The following is a 16131-nucleotide window of genomic DNA, read 5'->3' as shown; positions in this document are numbered from 1 at the left end:
TTCATGTGTATCCTTCTATTCAGGATCCCACTATTCACAACAGCATTGAGCTTGGATAACTCCTATCTGGTTCTTGGTACCAGTATCTCTATATATTACTTGCTGTTGTCTGATTACTGGATTACTCAGCATTAGTAACTCCGCTCCAAGATGGTAAATCTTTCCTGCGATGGTAAAACTAAAAAATAAATGAATGGTTGAGAATCTCTAGGGCCATAATGTTGTGTCACTAGTGGCATGTTTACGAGTTTCCCAATGACAACAGAAAATAGCGCTGCAGACATTCTTTGCTCACTGAAAGCTGCATGACAGCAATTCTCCAGGATCTCAAGATCCCAAGATACATAGAGTTAATTAACCAGAGTCCAGACATCCCTGTACCTTTTCTACACACCAGTGACTCTCATCACTGTCCAAACACTAAAGCTGGCTGAAGCGCTCCACTGGAGTTTTTAATTAATAATTATTCTGATAAGTTACAAAAAGTTTGCAGTTCTGTTGAACAAGTAGCATAAACAAGGGTCATCTGCCCGAGTTCACAACTGACCTCTGAATCATACAAGAACCAGTTTGTTATCATGTCTCTTAGATATGCAGACACCTTTTGCTGGGTGCAAATTTACATAGTTACAAGAACAGGGCAGTGCTAAGCAGTAGACTTACCTAACACTGAGCTCAATTTTACCAGGGAAAGTAAATCCGAGGTCCGAATCAGAACTAGGCACAGAGAACCTTCAGCAACAACAGAAACGTGATTTCAGCTGGAATCCTTTTAGAAAGTCAGAACAGAAATAATACAAGAGATTTTAGAACAAGGGGGGAAATGAGAGGTATTACTATGACTGTTTAGCTACTGTCAACTAAACAGCCTGAAAATCACTCTTTCCATTATAGTCAAACTCAGAAAAAAATTAAGATCAGCTGCATCTTAATTAGTCTTTTTGTTATATTCACTATAGCACTATAGCAGTGGTCCTCAAAGTGGTGCCCACAGGCAAATTTGTGCCCATGAAGCCAGGCCATCGTGCCTGCGGCAGCTGTTCTTAAATTATGGGTCATGAACACATTTCTGGCGGGTCGTAGCATGGAATAATAAAGAAAGCTTTAAGCACATTTTCCAACAAAAGCACCACAGCAGTCTGTTGGCAGCGCCGCTCGCTTATTCTCTGCTTGTACGTACTCAACATTTTTATTTTTTTTTTCCTGAAGGGCTTCTACGATACGATCAACCAATTGAATATCTGCATTGTCTCTGCGGTAGCCTAATCATAAGTTAGCTGGGTGGAACATAAACTGTGTCTGTTTCAGTTACAGGTACTGACAGTAAGTTTAACCAATAAGAACATAAGAACATAAGAAAGTTTACAAACGAGAGGAGGCCATTCGGCCCATCTTGCTCGTTTGGTTGTTAGTAGCTTATTGATCCTAGAATCTCATCAAGCAGCTTCCTGAAGGATCCCAGGGTGTCAGCTTCAACAACATTACTGGGGAGTTGATTCCAGACCCTCACACTCTGTGTAAAAAAGTGCCTCCTATTTTCTGTTCTGAATGCCCCTTTGTCTAAACTCCATTTGTGACCCCTGGTCCTTGTTTCTTTTTTCAGGCTGAAAAAGTCCCTTGGGTCGACACTGTCAATACCTTTTAGAATTTTGAATGCTTGAATTAGGTCGCCACGTAGTCTTCTTTGTTCAAGACTGAACAGATTCAATTCTTTTAGCCTGTCTGCATATGACATGCCTTTTAGCCCGGAATAATTCTGGTTGCTCTTCTTTGCACTCTTTCTAGAGCAGCAATATCTTTTTTATAGCGAGGTGACCAGAACTGCACACAATATTCAAGGTGAGGTCTTACTAGTGCATTGTACAGTTTTAACATTACTTCCCTTGATTTAAATTCAACACTTTTCACAATGTATCCAAGCATCTTGTTAGCCTTTTTTATAGCTTCCCCACATTGTCTAGATGAAGACATTTCTGAGTCAACAAAAACTCCTAGGTCTTTTTCATAGATTCCTTCTCCAATTTCAGTATCTCACATATGATATTTATAATGTACATTTTTATTTCCTGCGTGCAGTACCTTACACTTTTCTCTATTAAATGTCATTTGCCATGTGTCTGCCCAGTTCTGAATCTTGTCTAGATCATTTTGAATGACCTTTGCTGCTGCAACAGTGTTTGCCACTCCTCCTACTTTTGTGTCATCTGCAAATTTAACAAGTTTGCTTACTATACCAGAATCTAAATCATTAATGTAGATTAGGAATAGCAGAGGACCTAATACTGATCCCTGTGGTACACCACTGGTTACCACACTCCATTCTGAGGTTTTTCCTCTAATCAGTACTTTCTGTTTTCTACATGTTAACCACTCCCTAATCCATGTACATGTGTTTCCTTGAATGCCAACTGCGTTCAGTTTGAGAATTAATCTTTTGTGCGGGACTTTGTCAAAAGCTTTCTGGAAATCTAAATAAACCATGTCATATGCTTTGCAATTATCCATTATCGATGTTAAATATCTGCCAAATTTTACGCAGCTGTCCAATCATGAACAAGCAGAGACCAGTCACGGTATTCTACATGAAAATTGAAGGCGAGTGAGTAGCCAAAGGGAAAGTGAAAGATCTGACAGCTGTTCAATCATCCGTGAGCAGAGGTAGGCCGGGTAAGCACTGAATTTCGCAGACTGTTATTGAGAAAAATAATACATTTCAGTATGTAATTTAATTTTCTATCTCTATTTTTTTTTTTAGTTCACCAGACAATGGAACCACCGTAGTATATTTAGTTACGAATCCACTTTCTCTGAGCGATCTTTAAAACAGAGTAGTGTTGACAAATTTGTCAAATTGAAACGAAGCGAGATGCTAACTAACCTCTTTTATTTTAGTTTATTCATGGTTATCTGTGTAAACATGCTATTTAAAAATATTCTCATTGCGTATTTTATGTAAATTATTAAAAAAAATAAGCGAGCATGCACAATTACTGCCTGAGACTTGGCTTTATCTGAGCCAAGAATAACTCCCGCTAAAACTCTTAAAAAAATTATTTATATTAAATTACTTTGAGGACCACTGCACTATAGTAATATAGTACATTTAATCAGACCACTAATTTGCCTCGACAGCATGGGGTGTGTTTACCCTAAGACAATAAAGCCATAACAAGCAGACAATTTAACAAGTCGATGATAGCGTACAAACTCACCCCCAGGCACCCACATAAACATCGCTTAGCAGAACATTCAACACTTTATTGTTTTAATACACCTAACATGTAATATGTATTATCATGTGTTCTAGCAGCTTTCTAAATAATTTTAAAAAAAAGTAATATACCTAAAAATTATGTGGAATATATTTTAAAGCCATACAATGCTATGACGCTCCATACAAAACATTGCCATTCAGCTCAATTCAGCTAAAAGCACTACCCTACAGGTTCCACTTGTTGGGCAATATGGATGATCATGGTGAGTTTGTGGACCTGTCTGTCATCTCTCACACTGTGTGACAGTATGTAGTGGACTGGAGCAATGGGATGCACTGCTGCGTCTCTGAAGGGAGCAGCAGTGATGAATTAGTGAAGACAGCCTGTTTGCAACGGAGAAGGGCCATCTGGAGAGACATGAATATTTCATAATTTTCATAGTTTTAAAAAATGCTGCAGTTTACCATCTATTTCAATACAAATCATTTTCCATAGGCGTCTGTCAAGATCAAGTCAAATCACAAACCAATAACCGGTGTCTATCTGAAAGAGAAAACTTCCCCAGGCTTTCCCAGTCATATAGATTTTGAACACTTTGATTCAGTCACCAAGCAGTACAGGAAGCAAGCCATCAGCATGCATCCAGCACAATGGGTGCTGAATCTAGAAACTGAAGGATAAATATAGGCTGCTTCAAGGTTTAGCGTGCAGAGCTATCAGAATGCAGACCCTGCCAGCAGCATGAAAATTACATTTTATTTATTTATTCTTTTAAGTGACAATGTAGCTTTTTATGGTGTCTTAAAAACATAAGCAATCTTCCTTATTTTTTAAGACTCCTTCATAACCTACTGACTTCTTTCAGAATCATTCCATTGCTTTTGGTCCTGCTAACAGAGGCAGAAAAAACATATTTCCAATAACACACAACTACATAAATCCTGTTTGAGCATCTGAAATGTATTTTCTATTCCACATGATCTACAACAGAAACTTACTAGGGAGGTATTTCATCCGGAAGAAGAGGGTGGAAGGATTAAACTAAAGTACCCCGATTTATAGGATGTAGGAACGCATGTGGTTGTAACCATTCCAAAAAGCCAAATGCACATGCTCCTTTTCTTTGAAAAACAACACTGCTGCTGTGTTATACACACAGATGTGATGTATTTGTCTGCTAGGAAGATTTCCTCTTCATTTGATAACCATGTGCATGGGGAGGATGCACTACAGCCACCACCACACACCTCCATGCTGCCAGTATCTGTCAGTATTCTCCTGTAATCAAGGTTAGACGTGGTAGAGAATGATCAGCCTTTATCTCCTCTCCACCTCCCCTTTTCTCCTGAAGATCACTGGTCATGTCTGCACTCACCAGAATTACCTGTTTGTCCTGGATAATGACAAAGGGTGACATCACTGAGTGAGGTTTAAAAGGGCCATTCTTCAAATAGGGGAGGTCATTTTACCCTTTAGCGCTAACAGACGATACATTAAAATACATTAAAAAAAATACAACCAAGGCTTAAAATTTTTTTTCAAGATTAGCAATATCATCACTGCCACCACCACCTTCCTGTTGTGCTGGAGATTATTTGGTTGTTTTCTTGCTTTTTCTTGTTGAGTTTTTCAAATACAACTACTCCTTCCTGGTATAAAATTAAGTTCTGTTGTGTAGGTCATATAGTCCAATTTCAACTTGATCTAGAGCGATGCTGAACCAACGGTACAGGAAGTGGTCGGCTACAAGGACAAAAGATCCAAGGGTGAGGTTGGTGGAGGGTGAGGGGGGGTACAGTTATAAATGTGCTGGTGCTCAAGGTAAGAAAGTGTATTTATTTTAAATATTTTCTTACTTCTCCTGAAAGAAAGAAAGAAAGAAAGAAAGAAAGAAAGAAAGAAAGAAAGAAAGAAAGAAAGAAAGAAAGAACCTTTCAACTCATTCCAAGGCTTAAAATCAACAGTTCTTATGAACAGTTTCTCAAGTTTCCAAAAGACAATCAAAATGCAATCAATACCATAACTATACCATAATTTAATTGGAAGAAAATGGCAAATAAAATACCTTTGAGTCTCTTTGTTGCAGTATTCGTTTCTGACACGGCCCACAGAAGACAAATGTAAATGGTATATCAAAACCTGGTCACGTATTATATAACAAAGCAAAAACAAAACAACATCCCAGCTGAACTAATTATCTGAATCTGAAGAGGTCCCTTTAGACAACCTGTTCCTGTTTTCACATTCCTGACCTTCTGAAGTCACTCAGTATTACCCTTCACTGAGTCACATTTGATTATTGCATTTACTATATGTGAATTACAAGCTATGTTTGACTTCATAGTCTAGCTGATGGCAAGTATAAAATAAAATATGTCTAGTTTATTTTTCAAAAGGTACAATAATAATAATAATAATAATAATAATAATAATAACTAGAACTGCAGCTCCCAAGCCCCAGTATCAGTACCAAACACTTAAGCAATTACTGGAAGAAGTGGGTTTAGTCTTGATATTTGACAAGTCTGAAATCAGTAGCTTCACCAGTTCTCCAAAAAATGTGTTGGGCGGCCATCTTGGTTCACGCACAAACACCATGTTTGAAAAAGTCAATTGTACTGACACAGGCATGATGATTATCAGGTTTGGACTTAATCAAGTAAACCGTTTTTAAACTGAAGCAGTTTTAATTTATTTTTTTATTTTTTTATTTAGTAGTCGCCAATTATTTTTATTGTTTTTCTCCCCAATTTAGTAGTGTTTTTAGGCTCAGCTCACCGCTACCACCCCTGCGCTGACTCGAGAGGGGCGAAGACAAACACATGCTGTCCTCCAAAGCGTGTGCCATCAGCTGCCTGCTTTTTTACAGCTACAACGTCGGAGGACAACGCAGCCCTAGTCAGCTTACAGGCATGCCCGCAGGCGCCTGGCCAGACCATAGAGGTCACTGGTGCGCGGTGAGCCGAGGACACTCTGGCCGACCCAGCCCTTCCTCCCCCCGGGCAGCACTCGGCCAATTGTGCGCCACCCCCTAGGCGCTCCCGTCCTCAGTCGGCAAAGGAATAACCTGGACTCGAACCGGTAACTAAAGTTTTAAATTTAATTTGAAAATGTAGGTCCGGCAGCCATCTTGTTTAACAAAACAACATCATTTTGCCAAATTTGTATTCCATTTTCACCGGGAACACGCCTACCAAGTTTGGAGTTTGTCGGTCAAACAGCTTTCAAATAAACACTGTTTGCTGTTAGGGGCACGTTTCGGTAAAATTTGTGGCAGCCATTTTGATAGTAAAACACAAACTTGAAGCGGGTTTGGTTGCTGATAACATATGCAAAGTTTCACACAGGAGTGCAATTGCTTTTGCATCTGAACTGCAATCTACACGGGATGATATCTATCAGGTTTCATGTTGATTGCTTACACCGCGTGTGAACAGGAGCAGTTTGAAGTTGATGGAAGCCTAATAATAATAATAATAATAATAATAATAATAATAATAATAATCAGCATATATGTATTATATTTATAGAAATTTTGATTTTGATTGAAGAGAAATACAAAAACTTGCACAATCACAATATTTGCTCACCAGATGGTGGTATTTGCTAGCTAAAATGATATTACAAAGTGATTATAGATACGAGACGCACAGTAACAAAGTCGTTCAAGAATATGCAAATCAGTTATATTAGAGCAATTAAACAAGGGACCATGTCAGTTATAAATAACACAGGAAGAGAGGATATAAAGATGACAGTGGTAAATGAGCATCACAAGTTTCACTCCGCTCCTGTATAACTCACAGCTTATTTATATACAGAGAGTATGTAACTGATTGGCATTGGAAAGTACCGTTTGTGAAATTGACAAAACAACCATGTTGAACTGCTTCTGGGACCCTGTCAGAAATCCCTTGAGATAATAGGTTTTGTCACCAAGGCACAGCAGGGGAGTCAATTCCGTTTAGCTTGGTAGCTCAAAGGTTAAAGAAGACACCAATGGTAACATTAGACAGCAGCCATGAACACTACCTTCAGCTTCTCTCTGGAGTTCTCAGTATGAAGCATGTTACATGACTGTCTCAAACATTACAGCAACGAGCGTACAGCTATGGCCAAAGGTTTTGCATCACCCTATAGAATTATGCTTCGAATGAGACCTGCTGCGTAATGTTACGTTAAAATATTGAATTACATACCGCTTTGTAGTTTTCTACATACTTGAAAAATGTGACACTTTCGAACCATGAAATACTGTACTACTATTACGGCTTCCGGTAGACTTTTGCAGTATCACTTTGTAGTTTCTGTGATTACATAATGTTAAATAAAAGATCTAAATTAGTTTTAAAAAAATGTATGCCTCAATCCTAAAATACTAGATGATGCCAAAGTTAGATGAACCTTATTTAATGCATATAAATGACAATTCTGTTCAAATACCTCAAACTGTTGTGCCTTGATGTCTTATGGTGTCTTGGCACTTTTTATTTGCATAAGAATTTTATTCTTAATCACTGTTTCTATTTTTGCCATAATCAAGCAGCGACAGTTCATTAGTGATATAAAGGTATGTGAATGAGCACGATGAGCTTTTTTCACAGTCCCACAGAATGCACCTATGCTTGTGAAAATCTGTTCCTTATTTGTTTGTTTATTTATTTATTTATTGCTGTTTTGCTCAAATTCCTATGAGCTCTACATTTGAAAATGAATAACTGTAGATTTTCTACTTCAGGCTCGGGTTTTTAGTGAGCATGATACAGTCTCAGGGGAAATACTATGGATTATTCAAAAGGCCAACAGCCTTCTGTTCATTTTATTTTTTTTCCAATGTAGCAGTATTTGGGCCACTTAACATCATTTCTGAGTGTTTAAGTAAGTTTGACGTATTTTTTCTTATGCAGATAAATATTCTAAGTGCTGCATGTCCAGAGACTGATGTTGTCATATGCTGTCAGGATTCTAACTGCGTTCACATAGAGCAAGTGAGGTAGAAATGTGGAGAGCAGAGTGGTTAAGGTTAGAGGATTCAATCAAAATTGCAGCTTTGTCATCACATACTTTAAAAATACACATGGCCATGTTTCTTTTTTTCTGTTGTATAGCATTATTTAGTCAAAATTCCAGAAAGGCACTCCACAGCAAAAACTGTAAACATGTGTAAGCCCTGAATATAAAACACATGCTGTCTACGTCACGTTTCAGGACAAAGCCTTTGAATTGTGCCATAGAACATTGGACTAATTTATGCATTGTGTGGTTGCTACCATCTCTCAGCCTCTTGCAGTGGTCTCTTTCAGCTCTTCAGCTATCAGTTTAATTCCAACACAGGTCAGGGCAGACAGAAAGTCATTTCTTTCCATCTGATAGATGGCTGTTTGAGAGTCCTTGGCTTTTTATCACAGTTTCTTAGATGACAAGTGTCTGTTTGAATAACTGCTCAGCCACTACAGAGCCCAAAGGCTAGCTCAGTGTGGTGTGGGTGTGCTGTGCAATATTCTCGAAAGCATTTCGTGCTGTGATAACTGTTTCCTGTGTATTGTACAAAAGCTTTCTAACTGGCTATAAACCACCTGACTTCAGGTCAGTAAAATAATCGAACTGGCTCTCGAAGTGCTAAATATATGAGTCCCCATTAACTCATAGAATATTTATATCATTATTCTTATAACTTTATTCATATTACCTTTACTGTGTCACTGCCTGATCAAAGAAAGACTTGCAGAGTGGGTTACTTCTATGGGTCTCACCCATAACTATAAAACACACAATGGTAGAATATGCAGTAATGCTAAAAGAACTGTGGTATACTTGTATTAAGTTGCTTTTAGTATCACTATATATTTAGCTTCAAAGAGCAAAGGTGCTGAATTATATGCTGGCTTTCTTATACGGAGTTGTTGCTGGAGTGTTCTCAGGCAGGCTATGGAGATTTCTCTTGGCCATTTGCAATAGACTTGATTGCACAAATCTTTACGGTTGTAAACCAAAGGCTCTCACCCACAAACAGAGGAATCCTACTGTTCTATTTGTCCCTTTTTGATATCTGTTCGAAGTGATAACTGATTTTATGAATAATCAGTTGACCCTGGATCACAATGCTATTGTTACTACATATGTCATTCAAGCCCTTTTGTCCCTCGGGGCCTTCTTTATACCTTTCACAGTCATGTGGGGTATGCATTGTATGAATTATTGGTGAGTATTTGTCATTCCCTATGTTTAATTTATTAACTCAGGGACATAGCATGGTAGAGATTGATTTAAATATAGTACTGTGCCTTTTTCATAAAAGCCTACATTAAAACTGAGTGAGACCATGCTCGCATCACACGTTGCTTTGTGTCAAATCATTGAATATGTAATATATTCCTGCTTGCGCAGACAGATGGCTTCAGCAAACTGCATTACGTGCTGAGCACATTTTACCTGTGTCATTTTTTTTCATTCTGTAAAAGCAATTTAAAAAAAGAAAAGAAAAAAGTAAGATTTTACCTTTTAAATCTTAAAAATGACATAACAAAAAATACTCTGGTTTTTAGTGTGCTATGTTGTTTTTTTTTTGTTTGTTTGTTTTGTTTTTTTTAAATACTAGATGATAACATCTATTGACATGGTAGTTTTAACAACCAAATCTATTTTTTTTCAGCTATTAAAATTAGACTAAGAGTCAGCCATAAGGGGTCATATGCATAAGTCAATATAAAAAGATGGTTACATATCAGTGTGGCTGATAAATGCCTGAATTCACGTGTGAAGTCATTGTAACTAAGACGCTGGAGCGAGAACTTGTGTCTTGCTGGTACAGAACTAAGATACACTAATCTGTTGCAGATAAGTAACAAACCAGGAATTAGGTTTTAAGTCAGCAGTCCAGATGCTGATTAATTAACTGCTTTATGTTGCCACAGGGGAAACCATAACAAACAACTTTGTCCATTTCCAATAGAAATAAAACACAGCAAACAGCAACCTGAAACACCAGATTCTGAAGGTGTGTGCCTTCATTCAGCTAAGAGTAAGGGCTTGTATTGCTTTACTTAGGAAGATTCACTGCTCTTCCTATTCTGTTACCATATGGGTGCTGTGATTTCTAGTCATGTGATGTCATAATGAGCACACTATTGGAAATACAAAAGTTTTTTTTTTTTTTTTTTTTTTTTTTTTTTTTATGTAGATGAGGAATAAAAATGTTTCAACAAGTATAGTGCAGGACTCTGCTTTGTCAAGTAAAAAACTGAGTCATGCACATGATAACAATGGGCAAGTCATCCTGACTAGTTTTACTTTCAGCTCATCTTTCTGGAGATACAGTGGCGATCTTTGTGTGAGAAATGGATCAGTGCAGTGAAACCTGGCTTTCAAACATTATGATCAACATACTGTTCTAAGTTTGTGTGCCTCAAAAAGGCCCTTGAAGAGAATCCCAGCCTAGCAAGACAAGAAAGCTGACACCAACTGGACTCTCTTAAGATCTGAAGACCAATCAGACCATCCCGTGTATTAAGGGGTGACTGCCTCTTTTTCAACACCAATCCCTCTAAGTCTATTGTGTGAGTATGTGTGTGTGTGTGTGTGTGTATATATATATATATATATATATATATATATATATATATATACACACACACACACACACACACACACAGTTGGAAAGGTGGACAGTTCTACAAAAACATTCCGTTATAGTTACTGCCAGTGACAGGAGCAACACTTTAAATCTGGGGGTCGCTAACGTGCTAGGAACTGATAGCAACTAATTTAGATGTAGAAGCAAGCTGTCTTTTTAATTCAGCGCTGGTACTTCGCAGTGCCTTGAGATGCATATCTTTCATCATTCCAGTAGCCGCCGTGGCTCTAGTCGCTGACAAAATGCATGTACCGTAATCTAATTTTGTTTTAAAAATGTAAACCAGTCACTCACATCACGAAATTTGTTCCAGTATCTGTCCTTGTCATATTGGGAGACGGTGCTCAACCATTTGTCATTGTCCAAGGAATTTCCGTTGTTGTTATTGTTAACGGTGATCATTTCTGGACGCCTGCCTTCAACTTGCAGAAGAGGCAAAGCAAAGAACCCCAGGAAAAAGTGTAACAGCATCTGAAAACAGTCGAAAAGAGAATAAAAAAGACACGCAATAAAGGAAAAAATAACACAAGAAAAAATGAATAGATAAAAACTCAGCCTACGTTTTATATTAGAGGTACTGTTTTGTTGAAGTTCTAAGTTAAGAAAACAGTTGCAACGATTAGGAATGAAAACTACCAGGGAAAAGGGGTTACATTACAGTGCACTTTTGTGCAAACGCAGTAATTCAGTAAGCAATCTGGCATTTGCGATGACTTTCCCTTTCTTACAAACACTACAGCGCATCAGCAAGCCCTAAGAAGAAAGCAGTTAAACTAAAATGGAACCAAAAAAAAAAAATGCAAATATAAACAAACAAATAAATAACCTTCTCTCTTTAGATGCTTCGTTTCTCTTTCAGATCAGGTTAGATTTGGTCTTCCACTGTAGGTTCTTTTATGATGAAGGTTTAGCTTTGGTTTCTTCGAAGCTAAAATCCCACAGATTCTCTGAAAGACGGTATATATCGGTGCGTGTTTATTTTAAAATGTATATTAATAAAACTCAAGGAGGTACTGCGCCTCCTCCCAACTCCGAAATGAAACTGACACAAAATTGCAACTGCAAACACAGTAGGAGGAATGAAGCATATAACAATGAGCACAGGCTCCCCCTTCAGAAACCGATACGGCACCTCCCAGCATACCGCTGTCCCTTAGGATAGCAGCATGCTCATTTACATAGAAGGCAGGTGTAAATCCCGATGCACCAACGAATCAGTGCCTCTATGCAGGAAGAAACAGTCTTTCATCAAGTATTAAAATAACAACATTGCATCATTCCTATCGACAATGGGTTGATCGAATGGGCTTATTCATTATGAATTACTTTAAATAAGTAAAACCAAGTATGATTTTGTTATGGCGTAAATGTGTTAAATTATTATAGATTACACTCAGTGTTAAAAAGAAATTTAAAAAATTGAACCACCAGTTATATATATATATATATATATATATATATATATATATATATATATATATATATATATATATATATATATATATATATATTTTACCTTTTACATATATATAAAAATTTACGGGGAGAAGGGGATACAAAATAAGTAATTTCCGGAGGGGATGGGAGTCAAGCATAAAAACACATTTTTCATATTAAAAGGCAACCCTTTAATTAACCTGTATACGCGAAACAGTATCCTTATTTGGTTTATAGGTGTATTTTGATTCTGTGCTATAAAATGTTTCTCAAACTGCTGTGAAAAATATTTTTACTGGATGATAAAGAATATTTTGCATGCACCCTCATCGAATTTCCAGTACAGTAAGTTCCAATATGGCGTGGTAGCGGTGTGAAATGAAAGAGATAAGCAGATGAATAGTGAATATTAACTCTCGAATTAACTCTGATGGGTACGAGGGAGCTGTTTTTTCAGAACCACGGAAGTAGTGCTGAAGTCGACGCGTGGAAGGGAGGAGCAGTTTCTTACCGTTAAGTGGTCTTACTGCAGTACAGACATACAAAGTTAATGCGGGGTGCTAAAGAAAATGATATACACAACATAACACTATTGTACAGAATGGGAAATGAAAGGTCGGTTCGGTGGGTTTTTTTCAATAATGTTATGTTGTTCTCACTTAGTTGTATTATGTGTATAATTTTCGTCGCAGTGTTCCGGGAGCTTTGTGTAACTCACGTGTGTGTAACTTTCTATGCAGTTTTTTTTTTTTTTTTTTTTTTTTTAAAGCAATTGAATTCATTAAAGTACCGATCCAGGCCTTTTCGTCTCGTTCCGGCTTTTACCCCATCCCATACATAGGTATGTCATCACGGGGAGTGTAATCGTCTATCCACCAATGCCTCAGTAACAATGGTGTTCTGCATTAGTTTCTCGCCTGATTTATTTCGGGTTTATGCTTTGTTAGCCGATCTCTCCTCCGCAAGTCAGGACCGCAGGGACTCGAAGGCTGCTGCTCCCCAGTGGCATATACATTGGACTGTATGTAATAACAGATGAGAAGTCCAGACTGCGTTTTATGAGCACCGCCTGTGCGGTGATGAACAATAGGTCTGACAGGCAATAATAGGCGAAGTATACATTTTATATGTACAAGGCAGTCCACAGCTGCTCTGTGCTTTAAACACACTCCAACACACAAACACATTAAATCCCCAAATATTTTAATCCTTTCCAACTTCAAACCGTATTCCTCCCGTTTTATCCACTGGGGATATCTAGTTTATCCGCTTGTGTATTTAATAATGATATATAACACAACATATTGTAGTTTCTTTTTAACGTGTTGTAGGTCACATTTACTCGGGACGCAAGTGCAGTCCAACCATTTTTAAGAATATGACACATAAAAAAGTAAGCAACTACAAAAAATCTTCACAACGTGGTGATAACGTAGGCATACTGTAATAATTAATAAGAATATAGATAGGCTACGTCAAGCAACCCATACAAGAAATTACTTTGCAGGGGAGGATTTTTCCACATTGTATTATTTGAGCTGTTACTATTTCGACTTATTCTTAAATACTGGATCGAACAGAAGCGACCAGCTGCCCCCTGTACCGCCCACACATACACACACCCTTATCGATTTGCTATTTTATTGGTGCCTGGAAGCAACTCAATATCCAGATATACCATTTATGTGTTTTCGTGTTTTGTTGATAATATTCTTGAGACAGAAAAAAAAAAACCCTCAAGAGTAACTGTGTGAGGAGAGATAAAGCTCAAGCGACCGACCTGTTCCAGATTAGCAAAAGATGGACTTGCACGTATACAAACCCATCTACGATTATTCAGCCTTGTGCGCCTATCAATGCAAAATCTACAAACCCATCTGTATGTCTGTCACATTGAATAATTTACAAGCACACAGGCATTTGTCACCCAAATAAAAAGCTAAACCTTTGTTGGTATTCTCGTGTTTTAGTATTGAGACATCATTAAGATGTTTTATTTAACAGCATGTAATCAAAGAAACTACAAAATGATATTGCAAAAGTCTAGAGGAACCCATAATAGTAGTATAATTTTGTTTTAGATTGTGTCAGATTTTCGTTAAGTAGATGGAAAACGAAAAAAAATATATATAATTCAATCTGTAATAGTAACATTCAGCAGGTTGTATTCGACTTTATGGAGTAAAATGAATTAATTCTATATGGTGATGCAAAGCTTTTGGCCGTAGGTGTAAACAAATCTCTCTCTCTCTCTCTCTCTCTCTCTCTCTCGCTCTCTCTCTCTCTCCCTCTCTCTCTCGCTCTCGCTCTCTCTCTCTCTCTCTCTCTCTCTCTCTCTCTCTCTCTCTCTCTCTCTCTCTCTCTCTCTCTCTCTCTTCTCTCTCTCTCTCTCTCTCTCTCTCTCTCTCTCTCTCTCTCTCTCTCTCTCTCTCTCTCTCTCACCCCCCCTCCCCCACACACACGTGTTTGTAAGTAACATTAGCAAATGTTTATTTGTGTTATCTTTTAAAATTTCGATATTCTTCTGTAACAAACGCGAAACGAGAATGGGTGAAATAGATTGGCCCTTTTACAAATGTTTAGCGATGACAGTATGAAATCTAATCCTGGGCGACAACATATGTAAATCCTGTGTCAATAAAATACAGCAAGAATCAGGTGTTATAATAACAACACATGTACCGCTAAAATGACCCCAACTCGCCTCGATAACCGTTTACTGGGATACATTGATTCGTTTAGACCTATTCACAAAGCTTAACTCCAGATTTATTTAAACAACACTTCAAAGTCCCTTTTTATTATTAAAATACAGTTTTATATTAACCCGCTCCCCCTTCGGAGAACCAGGTGTGTGATATCTCATTAAACCTACCATGTTCTTTGTTTGAGTGAGCGCTTGAAACGTTTCTAAAATGAGTGAGACTTGACCCATCTGGGCTTCTTTAATTGCAGTTCAGAATAGTTTCATGAATATCAACCTTTTTTTGCATACTGCAATGTTATTGTAGACACTGAAAGTATCTTTTGAAAATTGTAAATTAGAAATATAGTAGCTTAAACATTTCTGAAGTGGCTCATTAGAGAGAGAAGAGCAGTCACAGAAGAGCAGTCTGCATTCATATCACCGTGGATCATAATCCTCCACAAATCTCATAAACTCAGTAAACCTTATCAAAACATGGATGCACACCGACTAAAAAAAACATTTAGAGGTAGTGATTCAACAGCCTTCTTGGACACAGCTAAAACAAAAATGAACATGAAATATTACAATAAATCTGGCTTTATTCCTCAGTTTTGCGGATAATCCTACTGTCAATAGTAGTACATTTTGTATAGTACAAATTGTTTTAATGTATTTTGTACAACAAACAATAGCATTTCTGGATTCAACATTCCCTATTTGTGTAATGTGTAGTGGTTTATAAAAGGAAAGCTGTTACATATTTTAAACTCAGCTACCACATATCACGGATGAAATTCCCAAATTCATGTTATTATTATTTCAGAAATATACATTTCATATTGTAATATTTAAGATTCGTTATACATTAAACCAGTGCACATTTGCAGATTTTAGTAAAATACAAAAAATGATGCCCTCTACTGGCTAAATAAAGCAACACATTTGATTCAGAAAGGGGAGAGTGCATTACTCTACTGTACCTCAGAATGCACCATTGTAATGGCCCAGGGGGGGTTAGGTAGCTATAACATCTAACCAAAGCTGATTTTCAAAGTAACTAAGTCCAAAGTCGGCTTATGTGCCACACTAGTGTTGTAATATTCCTCCTAGAGTTGTAAGGGAAATCAAAACAATTTCACAGATAATTTTCTGAAAAC

At 37.5% G+C, this 16131-nt stretch overlaps 1 protein-coding gene across 4 annotated transcripts in view; it reads right to left on the bottom strand.

The window, feature by feature from the left end:
• The window catches only part of LOC121297462 (testican-1-like), a 198493-nt gene extending 186546 nt beyond the window's left edge, over positions 1 to 11947 (bottom strand). For all 4 annotated transcript variants that reach the window (XM_041223796.1, XM_041223798.1, XM_041223797.1 and 1 more), the window contains exons 1-2: positions 11675 to 11947; positions 11143 to 11319 (exon numbers count right to left, since the gene is read on the bottom strand). In XM_041223796.1, coding sequence (XP_041079730.1) covers positions 11143 to 11319 — 177 coding nt within the window. In that variant the 5' untranslated portion in view covers positions 11675 to 11947. The remainder of the gene's footprint in view (positions 1 to 11142; positions 11320 to 11674) is intronic.
• Positions 11948 to 16131: the final 4184 nt, after the last annotated feature.

Source organism: Polyodon spathula, chromosome 22 (genome assembly GCF_017654505.1).
Source record: "Polyodon spathula isolate WHYD16114869_AA chromosome 22, ASM1765450v1, whole genome shotgun sequence".
In the NCBI taxonomy this organism is placed as follows: Eukaryota; Metazoa; Chordata; class Actinopteri; order Acipenseriformes; family Polyodontidae; genus Polyodon; species Polyodon spathula.
Note: the sequence above shows the minus strand (reverse complement) of the source record. Positions and strands in the feature narration are given on the sequence as shown.